Source organism: Thunnus maccoyii, chromosome 19 (genome assembly GCF_910596095.1).
Source record: "Thunnus maccoyii chromosome 19, fThuMac1.1, whole genome shotgun sequence".
Lineage (NCBI taxonomy): Eukaryota > Metazoa > Chordata > Actinopteri > Scombriformes > Scombridae > Thunnus > Thunnus maccoyii.
This window is the reverse complement of record NC_056551.1, coordinates 12,805,451-12,826,510: the sequence shown is the minus strand read 5'-3', so window position 1 is coordinate 12,826,510 and position 21,060 is coordinate 12,805,451. Positions and strand designations below refer to the sequence as shown.

Below are 21,060 nucleotides of genomic sequence, written 5' to 3'. Positions count from 1 at the left end.
AAAATAAGTTATTTGTCAGTCCCTCCCAAACCGACCGATATGACAGTCACAGAAATTATTCACAAGTATATATATAAGTCTTTTCTGATCTGCCACATATATGTAAGTTGTTTGGTTAAGTTGGAAAGATTACAATCATGGTTAAAATAAACCGATGTTGTTAGGAGACAGGATGCCAACCCCAGTCTTTTCCATCTTTACTTGTGAAACAATCATTATTCACACAAGGTTACCTGTCAGGAAAACCGCTGCTGCTGTCATTTGGCTGGTACAGCCACTCTCCAAAACATATCCTTATAAAGATCATTCTTGGCAACAGTTTTCCTCTTTTGTTTTCCCTTAAATAGTTTTAAGCTTTTGAAAAATCCCCCCATCCCACGCTGCCTGTCACTATCACATATACTCTGTATCAGCTTGGTTTACACTAAGGGAAATATTCAAACCCAAGACGTCATCTCCTTACATAAGTAATCAGATTACATAAATAATCAGATTACATAAGTAATCAGATTATACCCACAGTTACCTCAGAATTATCTTAATTTTGTGTGTGTCAAAAATCACTGCTCTGAATCAAACATTAACTATGAATATAAACCACATTAGCAAGATTAAAGGCTTGTTAGCATGAGGTAGATAATCATTGATATCAAAGGTGATGGTTATGACCACTACTGGATGATTTAATAACAAACTCTTTATTTCAGTGGGGTAAAAGTAACCAGCACTTGTGTTTTAAACACTTTACTCCACCCTTGTTGCCGTCACCACTCATCCTGTTCTATCAACACATTTTCATTTCGGTCAGGAGGCACCCTCACATGTTTCATATATTCATATTTTTATCTTACCCTGTCAACCTTTCTCATCTCATCTCCATTTCCTCTTACCATAGGCCCTTTCAGCTTTACACAGGAAGTGTCAAGTACTGCCCTGCCCCTGTCGCTGCTTCTTATCTTTCAGTTTTGTCCCCCACACATTCAAATTGTGTGCAGTATCTCACCCACAGAGAGGAACTGTGGTTCATATGAAAGTTTCTCCTGCTCAGAAATCATCCACCCTTGTTGGCTCTCTCTTTCTTGGCATCTTCTCCCTGATGATCCATCTGTCACCCACCTGCAGCTGATCGTGTACCCACATTGCAGCCACAACATGAGCCGACGGAGACTAAGTGAGTACTGTGTGTGTGTGTGTGAGTCTGTGTGCAGAGCAGCTGCACTTTGATCATATGTTTACACTTTTAGTCTGCAGGGGTGGGAGCAGTTAGGTTAACCAGTACAACCTTTCACAAATTGCCATGTCAATTTTGTAACATAATGACATAATGTAAAAATCAACGTGCAGCTAAAATGATTAAAATAGAAGCTATTTTAGAGACCTGTTTTGTTCTATGTTTGACTCAGCTTGTATATATTTCAGTTCCATATAGTGCATTATTTCAGTTATACAGATGTTATACAGTTATGTTTTGTAAAAGTAAATATTTTATTTAAATAAATTTTAAAAAAACTCTATATATTTGATCCTCTGTTAAAAAAAACAGCTTGAACATTTTATCACAAAGTCAAATTTGTGGTGCAAAATGCAAAATGCAAAATGCAAAAAGGAAAAAAAATCCCCTTGCATGAGTAATGGCATTTATACATTTATACCCAATATCTGCACATGTACGTCTCACTTCACAGCCGCAAATGGAAACAAAGATTCATCTCATCTGTAGAGCAACACCCCAAACCCCAAGCTCTGCAAAAGGCAATTTACTGTAACAGCTGGGCAGAATTAGAATAAGAAAGAAAGCTGCATTAATTGATTTTTTTGCCACTTGGGGGCAGCAGAACAAACTAGCAAATTATCACTTTATTAAATTGTTTGGGCAAACAATTACCTATGAATACATTCAGCACACATGAAGCCACAGATGCTCCAATGTGTAGCAAGTTGCTAACTCTGTCTGCTGTTTGCTGCTGGGCAGGTTTTTTTGCTAAAACAGCTGCTTGCTATGGCTGGAATTGAGGTCACTGAGAGCAGAGTTTGCAAGACTGAAGAACAAAATAATCACCTACAAGAGGCTAAAAAAAGCTCTGCAGAGCTGAAGGGAACAGTGGAGTTGGGTGATATTTGCTCTATGGCTCACTATCAGTGACCTCTTTTACTTTTATCTGTTTGGCGGCACCTTGAAGTTGCTCAATGTCCTCTTTATCAGATTCTTCATGTTTTTCATGTTGCGGATCTATCTATAATTTTTTCATCTCATTTTTCCATTCTGTATTTCTGTAATTTCTGCTATCTTGTCTATTCTGTACACACAAGCTCTAATGCATGTCCCTACTGACAGAAGGATCCCTCCTCTGTTGTTCTTCCTGAGGTTTTGTCCTCTTTTTTCCCTGTTAAATATTTTTTTGGGGGGTTCTTCTGTATCCAAATCAAGGGTTGAAAGGACAGAAGATGTTGTCTTGCTGTACAAATTGTAAAGCCCCCTGAGGAAAATTTGTGATTTGTCATATTGGGCTATACAAATAAAATTGACTTGTCTTTTGCACTACATTGAGTCAGTTTATCCATTAGTAATATAAAAATCTTTGATTAACTCATCCTCTTTAACTTGTTTTCCCCTCCTTATTCTATTCATCCCTTGTTCTCTTCTTTCCACCTTACAATCCCTCTGTCCTTACTGTCATCCATACTCTCAAAGTCCTCACACCTCTAGTTTCCTCCATCATCAAATCACCAACTCTGTTGAAATAGCTTTATAAAAACAATATAGAGGTACAGTGGGTATAGTGGGCTGGTAAAAATACTGACAAATAATAAAAGATTCATTAAAAACTTCATAAATTGCTGTTATAGCCAACAGATATGGACAACATCATATGTTACTACAGTACATAATGATCTTTTTATTTTCTAACTGTTCCCCTCTTCAGGTTTCAAGTGGTTCGGCAGCCTCACCAACCTCTCTTTTCGCCGCTCCACTGAAAAATCAGACTCCAAGTCCTCCAAGTCAGGATCAAGCGCTGGGAATGAACCTGGAGATGGCGGTGAATGTGGTTCTGTAACCACGGTGAACATGGCTCCAGTTGCTGAGACAACAATGGATGACATGGACGCCATACGCCCTCGGACTGCCAGCTACGTTCGCTCTAGTGAGAACTATACTCACGTGGGCACGCTACCACGGCTACTGATGAAGAGGAAGGACAAGAATAGTAAAGGTCAGCAGCAGAGGTTGAGAGTTTAGCATTAATGCTTCAGCCTGGCAATTAATTTTAGTGTCATTTTGTGCAGTATGACTTCTTTCTCACTCTTTATTTCCTCTGCCTACCCCTGTCTTGCTTATGTTTTGTTATTTCTTATGTCCCTCCCTTCTCTAGGAGGCCCCAGCAGCGTCAAGAAGAGTAAAGACAAAAGCGGCATCAGCAGAAGTCAAAGCCAGCGACCTGCTGGTGACAAAGACCGCGGGCCCCCAAAGCTTGCAGCTGGTTCATCCAAGGTGGCTGGAGATGAGGCTGTGGTTAAAGCAGATGCTGGGCTCAAACAAGACTCTGTAACCGAACCCAAGACCCAGCAGGAACCTGCAAGCGATATCATAAGCACTGAAAACACCACCTCAGGACCCACACCTGCCTGTGAAGATGTGTCGCCATCTGGTGGCTCAAGCACTGATAAGCAGGGCATCACCCAGGCAGGTGCAGATTTGACAACAGATGACCAACCTGAACCCTTGAAAGAAGTGTCATCCCCGCCACTCAGCCAGGAGAACAGTCAGACCCCGCATGAAGGAGAAGACAAAGGAAACCAAAACTCTGACAGCATTTCCAGGTGGGGTTTATACAAATACACTTACATTTTTCTGACAAAGCAAAGATTTTTCTTTCTAAAAACTCACTGAATGAGGAAAGGTAGGTTACTGATTGAGGAGAAGGGGAGAGCACCATCAATTTAAGGACCCTTTTGTTACCCAGACTTAGCACATCATGGTATTCACAGTAGGCTATTATCTCACTAATGCAAGTTTAATTGAAACCATGCAACATACATAAAGAAAATATCTAAGGTTGTACAAATCTATAACATTATAGTGTGCTAGTAGAAGCTATGTGTATCAAATAGTTGGTTGCTTTTTCTTTTACAATAATCCCAGCCCTCACCACAACATATTGCACTTTGGTTAAACAATGAGTGTTTGATGTAGTTTGACCCTGAAGTGGAACACACAATCTTCCTCTGTGCAAAGGCTGGATTGCTAGTGCCCCAGGTTTACAGAGTGTCAAGTGGTTGGTGGGTGTATTGAAAATTAGTGCATGCAGTATGCGCCACTAAAGCACAGTGTCAATTTACATGATAGGCCTTAAGGTGGGTCCTGTGTTAAAATCTAGTTTTAGGACCCGTTTTGTGCACATTCATAAATCAGTATTTGATAAGATTACCACATAGCAAATCTTATATTCCAGCATTGAAAAACTGTAGCCTTCACATTACTCTGAGAGTGGTTGAGTGGGGGTTAATGGGGGCCCAGCAGCTCAGTTTTGCCCTTGGGACCCATAACAGGATAATCCCTACTCTGTGCGTTAGCCATGGGCTGCACATCCATGGTTGGAGACTAACCCAGTACCCAGTGGACAGTTTACAGTTTATGCTGACTTTGTTGTGGACGGGACCTGTCTCTGGGGATGGGTATGAGGTGAGACGATAACAGGATTCATTACTTCACTTTCTAAAGGCAGCAGGTAACATTGATTCCTTTTATTGATCGAGTTGCTGGTTTGATGTTTTCTCTTATTTTTCATTGATTCACTCTGACACACAAAAGACTCACAGAAATAAGATTTTTGCATGCTCATCATGTGCATTTCATCATGTCTTAGTTGATTCATCAGCAAAGTCAAAACTTTGTTGAGAGTTTGAGACTAAAATGTACTGTAACTCCTTAAAATTCCCCCTAACCTCCTCCTCCTTGACCTCCTCCTCCTCGTCCTCGTCCTCCCCCTCCTCCTCCTCCTCCTCTCACCCGTGCAGATTGCATTTTCTCGCTGCTTTCCCATGACATGCCAAGGACTCTCTGCCTCCAATATTCCATGCATGATAGCAGAGTGCATGTATCGTGTTACACTGGGATTTGTGTGTGTGTGTGCATGGTTGTAGGCTGTAGTCCTGCTGGCATGCATGGGCGTGCATGTGTGAGCGTGCAACATCAGCCCATTAGTTCAGCACAGGGACCGTGGGAAATATACAGTAGCTCTATAGTGTACTGCAGGTCCCGTATGGGCACATCAAAGAGCTCTCTATGTCTCATCAGTCCTAAATCACAGGTCCTTCCACATCTCAGCCTGACTGTCCATTTCCTTCTGTCATTCTTATTCTGTCTTAGACAGACTGTGCAGCTCTTTACTTCTTTGCCTGAGTTTGCCTGCTTTTCTGGAAAGACAGTGTTGGTGTTTTTGGTGGCTGGTAAGATATGGCATATTTATGACAGATACATGTAGGGGTTTTGTTCTTTGGTCTCATTGTCCCTCATGGAGCAAAGCATGTTAGCTCCTTTGTTGGGCACTAATTTAAAAAGGGAAGGGAGATGGAGGCTTCCAATGTTAATTCATGTTATGTCATAGCTAGAGCTGAAACAAAAGTCAATTAATGGATTAATTCACTGACAGAAAATTAGCTATTTTGATAATCGGTTAATAATTTCAGTCAGTTTTCAAGCAAAAATGCCAAACATCTGCTGGTTTCCAGCATCTCAAATGTAAGGATTTGAAGAGTTTCTTTGTCAAAAAATAACATAATAATATAAATAAACTGAATTATGTTTTGGTTGTTATAACAAATTAATCATGAAAATAACATGCCACTTAATTGGTAATGAAAATACTTAGTTGCAGCCATAGTCTTTGTCAATTTTAAGTCAATTTTAATCATATACCACAAAATCATAAGTTTCTCTCAGACAGCTTTAAAATGTACAACACATTACGCCCGCTATCTTTACACCCCTTAGTCAGTTGAGGAAAATCTGAAGAAGAAAAAAAAAAACCCAAACTCAACCAGGAATAATCATCCTGGAAGATGATGGGCTGCTTGTACAGACAGAGTTCACAGTACATAAAATAAAAGTTAAGTAAATAAAACGTCAACTACATGAGGTAAAATATTAAGGACATATTACTTCTAATAGGTTGAAGAGTTTCAGGGAGAAGTGTAAATGTTTCTTTCAACCCCTCAGTTTATTGTCAGCCGTGACAAATGGAGTAGTGCCTCAAGCCACATGTTCCTGCTTTTCAAGCTTTTTCTTTGTTTGAAACATTAATCATACATGAAATGGAAATAAGAATTTCTCCGCAAGTGATTACTGAAGCTATTTGTGTTTTTATTTGCACCGTGAATACTTATTTAAAGCAATTCAGTGTCAAACAGTGATCACACTTTACAATCCAAATCTGACTTACAAGAACAGTTTAAACTGTTAACTCTGTAACTCCAGAGCATAAACAAGGCATATCAGTAAGTGAACCACAGCTGGTATGCTTGACATGGACTGAAGCTCTAATGTAGCACTCAATGGCCTTCTTCCTATCTAGAGTTGGTGTGCTATTTGTTTTCAAAGCCTCATGTATGATTGGTATGTTTTTGTATTTACAGCTCAATCATATTCTTTCATCTATTTTTTTTCTGGATAAATTCTGATGTTATCAGTGCAAATGATGAAGGCAAATATTCTACACTTGTACAATCATTTTTCCAGCTGAGATCCAGCACAGGAACAGCTTGGGAGGGGAATGTAGTGCTTCTCTGCCGTGGGACCTATTAACATTCCCGAGCCCACTGCCATGATGGGACCCTTTGATCTGGCCTCTGTGGTCATGTGTAACACGGCTTTACTCTGGGCCCTGTGAGACCCATAATGCAATTGGGAGCTGCTCTGATTGATCTTAAAACTTGTCTGGGGGTGTAATTGCCTCTTTTGCGCACTGTCGCTCCATATCACAAAGCCGCACAGCAGCATCCACAATATGTCTCCCAAGACTGTAGCACAGCAGGGCCTTTGACACATGATCTGGTTCCATCATGAGTGTAAAAGTGTGAGTTATGGTGCCTGAGAGATTTAACAGACCAGCACCATATTGAGCAACCTCGGATGCACAGTGGGGTTTGTTATCTATCCATTTTCCATGAAGCTGGACTGCAACAAAATTTTACTCACTGGAGAGGCCGCTGCAGAAGTCGGTCATGGGAATACAGGCGTGTTTTTTGGTCTGTGGTAACATACTCTGCACCTGTTACAAGACAAGATCAAACGCAAGCTTGTGTAAATACTGCATGTGTGTCAAAGCACAATTTCAAGAGGTCTACAGCCTTTTTCCGGTTATTACATTGCCTAACATTCCCTCTCTTTCATCTCTTTTTTTCTTCTTTTCTCCATCTCCCCTCTTTTGCTTTTCTCTCTTTTCGGTTTCTTCAGCCACATGGAGCCAGCAGACACCCAGGCAGAATATGTTCAGGTAAGTCTACTCTGTTCAGTCAGCGATCACATCCAACAATGTTGTCTTTTTAAAATGTAACTGCAAAATGTTAAATCAATATATACTTGCTCATAGTGATGAATCTAAAGAGAATTTTCACTCGGCTCTGCAGCTCCTCTCAGCTTTACAGAGCTTTATAGTGAGTTTTAGCTCATTGTTTAGCTGTCTGCGGCTGCAGCTTTACTGTTTTGGTTTCACCCTTTTCAGAGAAAAAGCTCTAAAAACCCACTGTACACTATTTGCTCTGCACCAAACAGCAAATAAACACAGTTAACAACTAGGTCAACATAGTGGAGCCTTAAGCAGCCAGATATTTCCGTATATTGGACTTACATTCACCAGGTGGACAGAAACACAACTCCAAATGCTAATGTTGCTCTGTAACTGCTGGGTGTGTAAATGACAAACAGTCAACTTAATATCAACCTAAAAGGTGATTATAATTCAGCATTGTGTTCACAACTTGTGTTTGCTGCCTAAAAGTGGCCAGAAAAATCAGTTAATGCAGGTTTAAGATATATGTTACTTGTACTCAGTGCTTTTTCTTCTGCTTAAGCAACATGTCAGGAAAATTAACAGTACTTCTGCTTGATTAAACCACTGCAGCACTCACTGGTATTGAGGATGAATTTGAGAACACTTAGTTTGCTTGTTGAAGGGGCGCTCCATCGATTTATACTTTTGTTAAGTTTGGGACACACACACAAGAGATGGATTTTTAAAAATGAATGATCAAAATTGAGGCAGCAGAGGCCAAGATATGCTGAATTTATGTCCGTAGTAGTCAAGCTTCTAAAATACTGGATCCTACACTTCCCTTAATGAAACTAAGTTCTATCTTTTGTTAAATCCTCCCTGCCTGATTAATGCCCACGTCTTTCAAACACCATACCGAAGGTTCCTAACATAGACAGTTACTTTCTTAGACTCCCTACAGAGTCTCAGAGGACATTATACAACCATTTTCACAGGCTAAGTAGTACTTTTCTTGACAAGTAAACTGATCTTCATTCGTAAAATTGGTGGAGTACCCCTTTAATGGTACAGGAACTGATTATAATTAGACAAACTCAGCAACTTTCCAACTTTTTCCTGCCCATAATAATGTAGAAAAGTCTTTTTTTTTTTACTTTTTTGTTTCATCTCTGCATATATAGTATTTGTGTCAGACACACCAACACATACACACACACACATTTAATGCATGAGAGGCCAGTATAGACACAAGAAATAGTTTTAAACAAGCGACTAATTTTGCATTTCCTTCTCTCTCCACTATTATTGAATTCGATTTTTTAATGTGAGCTTTCAGATGTAATTGTGGCTGATTATTAGCCCTCAGTCTTCAGCAGTTAGGCTCATTTTAGCAGGCTCACTCTGCTTTTAGCCTAATTCAGTCTGCCATTTAGCTAATTGAATTTGTAGTTCAGCAGTGCTACAGTAATGTCAGCGCTGTGCTGTCATCAGGCATGTTGTTCTGCAGCCAGTAGGTGGGGCCATAGACTCGGGTTGTGAACTCCTTAAAGATCCGGGAGAAGCTGTTTCTTGACCTTGGAGATGTATGACAAGGATTCATGCACCATGTGCTTTACACTATAAAGCAAATTAACTGAGAGGAGAGTTGTGGAGTAAAATCAAGAGAGTGAAGTTCGGGAAGGAGAGAAGGGAGAGAAGGAAAAAAGAAAAGACTAGTGTACTAGACTAGAAAGAAAGTGTACAGTTGAATGCTTGGGATCTGTTTTTCTATTGATTATACATCACAGACAGGACAGTAGAAGCCTTCTCCTATGACCCTGACCTGTATTCCTTTTGTAAAACAAATACAACCAACAACCTCTGACCACAACAAATTGACGGCACTTAAATCCCACTACACTGCCTCCCTTGTTAGGATTTTATAAGGTTGTAGGCGGAATAACAGCATGTAAGTAGTAAAACAAATGTGTCTGCACTCTGCTTGCCTCAAACATACGTTCAGGACCAATCTTTGATTTTTTGACCTTTATAAATTTGAGTTACAAGAGTTTGAATTACAGAAAATCTGCATTTTTTCATCACAATCATGGTCACTTTTAGCTGACACCAAATGTCACCTGTCAGTTCTGAAGTTTTTTCAATTTTAAATAAGCTTGACATATGTGTGACAGAGTGCTCTTAAGGTGAATTTGCATCATATTTCATGCATGTAATATTTAATGAACACACACAAGCACTTAGGGAGTAGGGAAACTGGCTCCTGCTTTGAACGCCAACTCACCTACATTTTATTTCCTGCAAATTCAAGTCCCCCAGCATGTTTTGTCACCCAAATTTGTTTCTTCTCTCCTTTTCTCGCCCTCACACACCACAACAGCCCCTCCCAACACCCCCCCCCACCCTCCAAAAGCTGCCAGCAATCCCTCCATCTCCTTCCATTTCTCTGAAACATTTATGACAGCTGATGTTTAAATCAGGAGTTGCATGGCCTCAGTGTTCCCTGTTATAATGGGAAAGACCAGGCCAGCGACTCTACTTCAGCTTATCACACACACACACACACACACGTACACACACACACACGCACACGCACACACACACGTACACACACGTACACACACACATAAAAATGAAAATCGGACAAAGTGAGACAGAGAGAAAGACAGACAAACTGATCTGATCTGAATATGCTCAAAGAAAATAGGCGATCAGTAAGCAAAGCCCCCAAAGCATTCAGGACAAGCTCTTCATCTTTCAGGCTTTATCATAAAATATCTATCATCATTCATTTTTCATGCGGACGCACGGCTGGTCAAGCAATATCTGCTGGGTTTGTTTTTGTGACTTTTAAGTGAAAGAAGTAGCTTTAAAATGCTTTGTGGCTGATGGAAAAAACAGGCCTGACCCTAATCAAATCTAAATGTTCAGTCTCAGTATGTGTGTGCTTTTTTTGAACACTTAGTGCGTATGACGTGTAAATGTGTGGCTACTTGGTTGTGATTGTGTGTGTTTGTTTTTCGCCTGTAACCCAGCCTTGTTTTGTCTCCTGCCCTACAGTATTTAGTGGTTTGGTGGTAGATTGAAGAGAGGGGCAGGAGGGGGGAGGTGGAAAGGGTTGGTCCTTATGAGGTTTATTAACATATGTCTGGCACAAGACACACACTGCAGCTCGTAAAAAAATTGTGTGTGTATGCGTGTGTGTTTGCATGCATGTGTGTGTGTGTGTGGAGGAGCTCAGCTGTGTATTTGTGCATTACTGCATGTTTGATTATGCGAATGGTTTGAATTTCCAAAATCTGTATTCATCTGTGTGTCTGCCGCCCAATTAAATTAAGGCAGTGCCCTGTGGGTGTGTGTGTGTGTGTCTGTGGGTGTGTGTTTGTCTGTGGGTGCGTGTGTGTTTGTGTGTGCCTGTGACTATTACAGTAGATTGAATTAATGTGGTGCCTCTGTAAATGAGATGGGGTGTAAAATGTCAGGGTTGGCCCTCGGTTACACACCCCTGCAAAATTTTTAAGTCACTGTTCCTTCAGCATGCAGACAGACAGACAGACACACACACAATACAGACAATGTCTGCGCACACAGACACATACGTCATGTTTACTGAAAGGCTTTTGACATCTTGGATAATTGCATGAATTATTTTATTTAGGTCACCAAAGAGCCCAGATAGATTATGTAGATACAGATATACGGCACACTACCCTTTTATGGTACATAGTTATCTTTAAGACTAAGAACATGGACATAATAACAGAAACACCTTAATAACGCAACATACAATCTCCTGCAGTAAAGACCAGTTTGATGAAAACCACAATGTTCAGAGTTTAATATCATTTGAAATTTTTATTCATTTTTTCCCATCACTTCAAATGTAATTGTTCAGTATTTGCAAATGAACTGCTAGCAATTAATGGCACCACATGCATTGATTTGGGCTAAATGCTAATGCCAGAATGCTAACACGCTTACAATGGTGATGCTAGCATGCTGATGTTTAGTGGATATAATGTCTACCATGTTCCACATCTTACTTTAGTGTGTTAGCATGCTAACATTTGATAATAAGCAGTAAACACAGAGTGCAGCTGAGGCTGATGGGAATGACATTACTTTTGCACGTATTTCATCATAAATCAAAGTAATTGAATTTGTTCAATTACTTTAAAATTTTGACTGGTTGGTTGCACCAGATGAAAAGTTAAGGGATCACCAAAGCGAATATGGATATCTGTGCTAAATTTCATGTCAATCAGTTCAAAGGTCGTTGAGACATTTCACTTCTAAAAGAGTCTCATGGTGGCAGTAGAGGAAAAGTCAGGGGATCACCAAAGTTTTTAGGATTCATCTTCTGGGCACCATGAATATAATGTCATGGCAATCTATCCAATTGTTGTTGAGACATGTCAGTTTGGACCAAAGTGGTGGAACAACTGACAAACTCTACTGTTGCTTAAAATGCTGACTGTCACCAAGCACACTTCACTAATTAGTTTTCAACTTTTGAATGACTCATTGTTCAGCTGCCTTTTGTAATTATGATTTACAGCAGTCACTGCCTGCACGACTAACGCTTCAGTTGCAAACACTGAAAAAAAAAAAAAAGTGACGTGGTGGAGAAAATTATCTCAAATATCATAATACCACATGCAAAATACAAGAAAACTGCATCAGGAAAGAGGCTCAGTGATTACAAGCAGACCATCAGCTACACTGACTGAAAGTTGCACTTTGTTAGATATTTGCTACACAAACTGCAGCCTCAAGAATTCCTGAGAGTCTCAGCAAAACAATCATTATAATCTTCACCAAACTGATATTTACTGCCGGGCCATTATATTCTTAGGTTTCTGTTATTTTGTCCATCTTCCTCAAGGTCAGCATGCTCATGCCACAAAGCAGTAGATGAGGTAGACAGTATTACAAACTGTTTTATTCTCATGTTAAACATGTGTCTAGTTGCTAAAGCAGCACATTTATATAAGGTTTAGTCATTTTAATACAATTAAAACAAGACAGCTGATTTTCAATCGTGCTATTTCACACCGAAACAAGTATTTTTCCACACGCTTGTGTGGACAAAGTCGCTGCATTTCCACCGGGCCTCTTTCACCCCCTGCATCATTACTGCAGGCTGATGTTTCAAACGGGCTTTGAAACACATATCTGGTGGTTCGATACGGATTAACCAGTTGGTGAAAAGGGTCCGCCCTGTGAAAACACACTGATGACAATCAGACACACACACAGATCATTAGCCGTGCCCTCCTAACCCCCAGTGGAGCCCGGCCTTTGTTTTTAGACACACACGTGTGCACACACAGACACACATGAGGATATGTGTGCACATATAATCTTGATCTGCCCTCGGTGTGTCTCTTTTCATCTCTCACACGCATGCACATGCACACGTTTTTTCTCTCTTCCCTTTCACACTCTCTCACTCTCACTGTCTGTATTCTTTACCTCTCTCTCTCTTTCTATCTTTGTGTCTCTCTCTCTCACACACACACACTCCTTTCATTAGTGGGATGCTCGCAGGCACATGCCGGGATTCTCCATTGTGCTCCTTATCAGCCCGCGGGATGGGGTTCACTAATTAATATTTAACTGAAGACCGCCTCCAAGCAGGGAAAGAGATGTAGAGATAGAGGACTGGAAGGAGGAGATGGCCATGGAGGAGAAGGGGAAGGACGGAGGAGAGGAGGGAGGGAACGAGAAGGATCAGAGAGAGGAGGAGGCTGGAAGGAGGAGGTCAGGCGAGTGATGAGCGGTCGGGATAAGGAGGCAGGATGAGGGGAGGAGCACGGTGATAAGAAGGGTTGGAGAAAGGTTGGATTTGATAGAGCATGGAGAGAGGGAGTTGAGGGGGAAAGAGAAAGGATGGGTTTAATGAATGGATAACAGTAGGAGAAGTGAAGAAGCATGTGAATGTAGAGAAGAAAAAAAAGATGGATGAAATGAATTTAAAGGAAGCAATAGTGGAAACAAAGTAAGGAAGAAAGAGAGAAAGAAAAAGAAACAAGATGGTTCAGGGTAATGGAGTGTAGAAGACAGACATAGAAGTAAGAGTGAGGCCGTCTTTCGTCCTCCCAAAGGCACAAAATGGGACAAAGTTACGACCTACTGTGTGTCTGCAGAGAGTTCAATTTATTACATTAACATCTTAAATGATCTGGTGCAGTGAAGATTAGACCTGGATGATATGACCTGCGGCACACTGTATATCATGATAAATTGTCACATTTAACTCCAGGCTGAAATATGCGACAATAACTGATATTAATACATTGGAACATAGTATTTCCTTTCTTTTCTGAGATGTAAAACAATCAAATTTAGGTCTGCAAGAGTTTCATAATATTTCAATGAATTCAGTTTATTGTTCAGCCCCTATTTCAGATGTGTTTCTTCTCAGTTTCTGGAGAAAGTAAGTAAAAAGAGCAACTTTACTGAAGCACCAGAATATCCACCCTTGAGTGTTATATCACAATGCAGATCACAATACATTTTTTTTTCTCCGTATCAAATATTTTCAGACTCAGTTGTGGTGAATCTGTTGCTTTGCTTTGATGTCACAGCTCCCCTACGGCAGCCGTTTGATATCTGTTTGACTTAAGTTAATTCATCTGAGGAGGCAACGTGACATGTGGAAACACAAGATAGAGCTACCAAACACCCATAATAAAAACGTGCTTCTCTTGGTCGGACTCTTTCACTTGTGCGAATCATAAATACTTGTTAAGACGGAGCCATAATGGGCTGCAATTAGGAGGTGGAATGTAAAAAGTATAAATTTTAAACAGTATCATTTCATGGACTGGCTTTTAGCTAATGCACCTTCCAGAACAATACATTTTCATTATATGACATGTCTGAGTGGGAATTACACCCCTAACGTTCAACAAGCTCAGAGCCATATCCCGACCATCTATGTTTTATACTCTGCATCCATCATAGTGGCACATGTGTTTTTTTTCCCTACATCATGCATTTTGAGTTTGTGTGTGTATGTGTGTGTGTGTGTGTGGCGCAGCAGCCAGATGAAACACGCTGTATGTTGTGATTGTTTTGGCATGGTATTACAGAGGATTGAGGGAAGGAAAGCACAGGGCCCCTCTTATGAGATTATTTGTGCCCCTGCTGTGTAATCTGTCTAATCCAACGCAGGATGATTTGAGATTACATTAAGAGGAGATGCTGCAGTTAATGAATCCATCCTGTGTCTTGTAACTCCTTATCTATCGGCCCCTTTTTCTTTTTCTTTCTGCCTGTGACCCACTAGTGTGCATTCAAGAGGCAGATTAGCAAAGTGATTGCTGGCATCATCTGATGCTTGAGTGTTTGTGTGGCGGAGAGATGACCTCGAAGGCAAAATAAGAAGAAAGAAAAAGGGAGCGTGCAGTGTTTTTTTTTTCTTTCTTTTTTTTCTTGTGACCTGTTGTGCTGCATGTTTTCTCTCCCTCTCTGACGATGTCTCTCTCTTGCGTTATGCCTCCCTGCAGTGGTGCAGACTGAACTAAATGCAGTGTCAGAATTTTGGATGCTGTCAAGGCTCTCGCAGTGTTGCCATGGTGAAGCGTCCTCGATGATGTCACTCGCTCAGGCCTCTGGAGACAGAGCCCCACCCCTTCTGACATCTCTCTGCCGGCATGTGTGCCCGTGTTTGTGTGTGTGTGTGTGTGTGTGTTTGTGTGTGTCTGTATGTGAAATGGGCCGGTGAAAATCACACTGTGTTATCCTTTAAACACCTGCCTGTGTGTTTCAGTCTATAATGAGCTGTCTAGCTGCAGTCTGCATGGCATTTTAGAGACACATCATTATATTCTGCTAGACACACACACACACACACACACACACACAGAAAGATAACATTTCTGTCAACATTATTTCACCACAGGAACCAATATATGTTGCTCCTGCTATTTCCAGTAATATAATGGTGTGTGTGTGTATGTGTGTGTGTGTAGACATGTAGGTGGAATAAAAGGTGTGAATTTGCATTCAAGCCTCTCTCTCTCTCTCTCTCTGTGTGTGTGTGTGTGTGTGTGTGTGTGTGTGTGTGTGTGTGTGGTGGGGGGCACCCCTGTTGGGTTCCTTTCACGGCTTAAGAAAGGTTAGATTCCTTTGGGAGCCTGCGCTCCTCCTCCTCCTCCTCCTCCTCCTCCTCCTCCTCTTTCTCTCCCTCTACCCGCATCTTCTTCATTCATTGTCTTGTCTTTTAATTATCTTTCCTTTCCCTCCTCCCATCTTGTCCTTACTTTCTCCCCGTTTTAACTCCCTCCATCGTCCCTCTCTCTCTCTCCCCCCCCCCCCCCTTTACCCCGTGTCAGCATTGTCTCAGCGCTGAAGCGAGGGTCGTCGGGTGGGTAGGTGGGTGGGTGGGATCCGCCTGCAATTCGACAGCACTCCTCTCTGCTTGTGCTTGCCAGCATTCAACCCCCCCCCCCCCCCCCCCTCAACCCACCCCTCCCACCTCCCTGTCCCCCCCTCTCCCTCCCTCCCTCCATCCATCCCTCCCACCCTCTCTCCCATCGGTCCGCCCTCCCCCCACCCACACTCCCTTCATCAGTAAGCAATGAGGTAATCCCTAGCAGCCGCGTGAAGTGCAGCAAGTGCAGTGAGAGGGAGAGAGAGAGAGAGAGAGAGGAAGGAGCGAGAGGTAGCAGAAGCGACAGAAGCCGGTGCAGGGCAGAAGCAGCGGAGATGTCAGGAGCTGTAATATCACTAGCTGTTATCAGTACCAGCTGTTAGCAGCTCGCTCGGAGCTAATAGCTGATGTGGTTACCAGCAGATGCTTGCAAGCTGTAGCTGTGGTGTTAGCTGTTTTAGCTTTCTAGCCTGGTTTTGTAGTGTGGTGGCACTATGTTGAGGGGCTGTTAGCCAGACAGAGAGGCAGGCAGGCGAAGAGGCAGGCAGGGGTGGGACAGGCTTAGCCCGGGGGGGGGCTGTGGTTTTGTATCGGACACCCTGGGTGGGGTAGAGAGAAAGAAGAGGTAAGGAGACAGAGAAGAAGAAGAAGAAGAGGGAAGTGAGAAGAGAGGTGAAGCAAGGGGAAACAGAGGAAGGAACAAGGGGGAAAGGTTTGAGGAAAGGTAGCAGAGGAAGGTGTGAACCCACCATGACGGAGAGGTGTAGTCTGTGGAGTGCCCTGTCGGCCGCAGCATGCTGCTTTTACCGGGGATCCTTCATGCAGGTGCAGGTGAGTGGATATCTCTGTGTGTTCTGCGTGTTGTGGTACCGAAACAGAGAACCTACGCTTCCTAAAGTGCATGTGGCATATGTATGTACTGTTTTCATACACTGTCCAAGTGTCTTTATGTTTGGCAAATGTGTCTATGCGCACGTGTGTGTGTGTGTGTTTGGAGGTTTATGCTTGTGTGTGTATTCACGGGAGGTGAGCTCACTGTTGGCTCCTCTCCTGTCCCGGTGTTACACAGTATTTGGTGACCCATCAGATTCTGTGACCAGCAGTATTGAAAGAAGTAAGAGCCTAATATATATATGATATATTAAATAAATATAGCAAAGTACATTATTAACACTGATGAGTCGATGTATACGCAGCATTTTATTATTCATTTAATATATCAGTCATAGCCTTATTTTCTGCAAAATTAGTACTTTTACTTTGTAGTACTTCAAGTAAATTCAGCTGGTAATACTTCTTTACTTTTACTTAACTAGGACTTTAAATGCAGGAGGATTTTTACTTGTAATGAAGTATTTTTACATTGTGGTATTGGTACTTTTACTTAAGTAAAGGATCTGAGTACTTCTTCCAACACTGCAGGTCACAGAATCTGATGGGTCACCAAATACGGTGTAACACCGGTAATGTCAGCCTGCCTGCTAACTGGCAGACTGATGATATCATAGAGGCTGTACAGTACTTGGGTGTCAGATGGACTGTGTGAAATCACAGCGTGGAGAGAGATAGAGGGGAAAATGGTGAGGGAGGAAGGGGCTTTGGGAGTTTTGTATGTGTGATATGAGGAAAAAAGAGGTCTGACAGTTGTGTTTTTTGCGTATGAGAGGGAGAGAAAGCATGTGAAGGGTACGGTTGAGTGAAGCATACAGTATCAGTTTAACTTTGGTCTAATTATGGCTCGGTGCTTGAAACATAATATGTGACCTTATTCCTGGGACAAAATGACACCTACAGTAGATATTGTATGTATATACAGTACTATACAATATATTTCTGCCATGTTTAATGTGTAATATTAGATGATGTTTGAGGAAAAGCTTGTAGTCTTTTTAAATGTCAACTTTTCTGGGACAAACTGAATCAGGTGCTTTTCTTGGTTTTATCTGTCAGAGTTGCTTTTGTATTTAAAAAAAACAACAAATCAAACATGGATGGATTTTACATGACAGCAGTGATAAAAGAAGAGAGTACAATGCATTGGTTAATAGATGAGATAATGGGAAATTTTAGACTATGGGGAACCAAAGGATGTTATTGCCTGAGGTTATGATACTGAGCTGGACTGAAGTGATTGTAGTAGCAGAAGAAGTAGAAGCTTCTCTTCTCTTCTCTTCTCTTTTCTTCTTTCCGCTGCGCTGTTTGTAGCCGACTATGTTGATATAATTATGGCTTCAAGTGGGAAAGCCACAGAGTTGAGTTTGTGTGTGTGTGTATGTGTGTGGTTAAACTGTATTTTTAGGGCAATAATCCTGATGTTAGGTGTTGGCGTGTCCTACCTTGTTCCTGCCAACAGGATGATTCGTCAGTGTGACAACTGGCTGAGACAGTTGGTGTCTTCATCCTGGATTACTTTTAGTTGATTTGTCGTTCTAAAAAGAAATGTCTCTCCTAGATATAGTCATCGCCTCGCTTCTTTATAGCTTTTTGAGTCATCTGCTTTTGTTTAGAGTGAAGTGTTTCAAAGCTCAGAGTAATGAAGTTATTCTAATTAAATCTGTCATGGGGTTCATGCGTAGTGGTGGTTGTGGAAGAGGTGTGTGTGTGTGTGTGTGTGTGTGTGTGTGTGTGTGTGTGTGTGTGTGTAAGCGGAGGGGTAAATTAATTAGCCGTTGCTGAATGGTGAAGAGTTAATTGGGAGCCTTTCTATTGTAAAAAAAACAGAAAATTCTCTGCAATTTGGATTTGTTTACAAACAGTCTGATTTTGTCTGCAGACCAAAATTGATTCCCCGATCCATTCTAATTAAAGATAGTCTGTCAAGCACAATACTGTGTGTCATGTAACCCAAACACTAGTGTCTGTTACACAGAGAAGAGATGCTTTAATCATTACTTGTTCTGCACATTCAATGTCATATTGATGCTTTTTCTTTGCCTCCAGGGGGTAATCATTTCTTACAATATTTACACTTGTATTACTTTTCTCTTAGACACCCTGCCATGTGTGATTGCAGCTTCTTTTTATCTGGAAAAAATAAGGATTAGTTACTGTCTTCGCTGCTGTATGAAAGTCTGAATGCTCAGGGGAACAAGGAACGTTGATTTCTATCGTCTTATCAATGTTTTAACCCCCAAAAAGCTGAATATTTTCACTTTGGGAAAGTAAAGTTTATTGCTGTCATCGCACTCATTTTGATGAGAATTGATCAGTTGTTGAGGTATAGTTTTGGGCTTATTTGCTGATTGGTAACTGTATGTCACTACCGGTGCAGTACTGTCTAAAAATGATGTCTTTCAACTCAGTTCTCGGCAGGTAATAAAATACACCTCTGCCGAATAACGCATCTGCACTGTAACTTTAATTCTGGAGATCTATGAATCAAATGGTTTTACCAGCACATATTTTGTGCCGTTTTGGCTCGACGGTGTGAATTTCATACATTTAATAATGACCTAAGCTGAAAAAATAGAGGATGCGTTACTCAGCAGCAATAATCAGTTCTGCTGAAAACTGCGCGCACCAATTAACACTCAGTAACGGCATCAAAGTTTGATAGGAATCAAACGGCTTTATCAGCACATACTTTATTTGATCGACTTTGACAGAGTGAATTTGACACATTTATTTTTCCACATTTAAAAAACTCATTTATTATAACTATCTGAAATCCTATGCTTAAAAACACATCAACAAAGAAGACAGAAGAGTTCACCCTAAGAAATATTGAGAGATTAATCAAGGAAACCTTGTAAATTTCAGCCATATCAAGGAAATGCTACTACTGAGTCTAATAAAACATTCATGACCCTAAACATTCAAAAATTATAGACTTCAGATCATTTATCATCATTGATGAACCTGACAAAGAAGATTATATTGTTGTTAAGCAGCAGCAGCCAGAACTCAGCATAACACCGATCCCAAAGCAGTGTTTGTGAAAATGTTTATATACCACATTAATTCTTAATGATTTGAATGAGAAACCCAAAAATTAACATCTACTAGTACTTTTTCCCATCAAAACTAAAACAGACCTTTTTAAAAATATCACGTGTTGTTCAGGATGTTGTGCGAGTAATTACGTCGTATATCTCTTCGCTGTCTGTGCACGACTGATGACTGCAGACCGTCTTGTTAACGCTGGTTGTTGCATCGTGGGCGTTCATTAGTGGTCCGTAACCGCAAAATAAACACAGATATAGTTGCGATGTTAACAATTAAGTTTTAAAGCCGCAATTTCTGCCAAAACAGGGTGAAATACTGTACTTTTTTTTTTTTTTTTTAATGAATTTCTTCACAAGTGACATGCAGCAATGGTGTTGATCCAGTGACAGTGGTGTGTGTGACCTCAACTCATCAGCTGTATCAGTGGAGAGAGATTACACTTGATCCCCTGGTCTAGACTGCAGTATGCTAACTATGAACACACACCACACACACATATACAGACATGCAGCTTAACCATTGTGTCTGCATTATACCCAGTGATTCCAGCGCGTCTCTGTAACTGGGACAATGTAACTGCCCGCTGGACTCCTGCAGCGGTGAACCCCCCCCCCACGCCCCTGCCCATCAGCCCCCGAGAAAAACACACACAGACAGACACACACACACACACACAAATACATAAACAGATGCACAGACACAAAAGTACACAGAACTGTCCCCTCCCCTTCACTTTGATTGTTTTTTGAAGTTAATCCTTTTTTTCTGCCAGCCACTTTCCCCCCTCCTTCCTTCCCTCCCTCCCTCCCCCTCGCTCTCTCTCTCTCTCTCTCTCTCTCTCTCTCTCCTCCTCCTCCCACTCCGACTCTGTAGCCTCATTCCCTGCTGACCCCACCAGCGTGTGGCCGCCATCATGCCAGCCAGCAGCCGGTCCCTCTGTCCTTTAGCATTCCTGCAGCATCGACTCTATGTGGTACATACGACCTCCAACCCTGCAACATGTCACCTCTCTGCCGGCCAGTCCCATGCACAAGTTTCTGTTTGTGCAAACAGATTCTCAGGGAATCAGAAGCTCATTATGTGTCCGGATGGAAAGTTTTAGTCATGTTGTCATAAAAATATACAGTAGCCCTAATTTTAGTCCCCTTTTATAGCTCCTTAATCGTACTCAGTGAAGTATACAAGGCTCATTGTTTTGGGTTTTTTACTGATTTCCTCAGGAAAATACCCTGATTTTTTTTTTCAAAA

General features: G+C 41.4%; 1 protein-coding gene across 2 annotated transcripts in view; it reads left to right on the top strand.

The window, feature by feature from the left end:
* The first annotated feature begins 1,004 nt into the window (after positions 1 to 1,004).
* sh2d3ca (SH2 domain containing 3Ca) overlaps positions 1,005 to 21,060 on the top strand; it is a 59,377-nt gene continuing 39,321 nt past the window's right edge. For both annotated transcript variants that reach the window (XM_042395756.1, XM_042395755.1), the window contains exons 1-4: positions 1,005 to 1,171; positions 2,925 to 3,212; positions 3,372 to 3,819; positions 7,454 to 7,493. In XM_042395756.1, the coding sequence (XP_042251690.1) occupies positions 1,153 to 1,171; positions 2,925 to 3,212; positions 3,372 to 3,819; positions 7,454 to 7,493 (795 nt within the window). In that variant the 5' untranslated portion in view covers positions 1,005 to 1,152. The remainder of the gene's footprint in view (positions 1,172 to 2,924; positions 3,213 to 3,371; positions 3,820 to 7,453; positions 7,494 to 21,060) is intronic.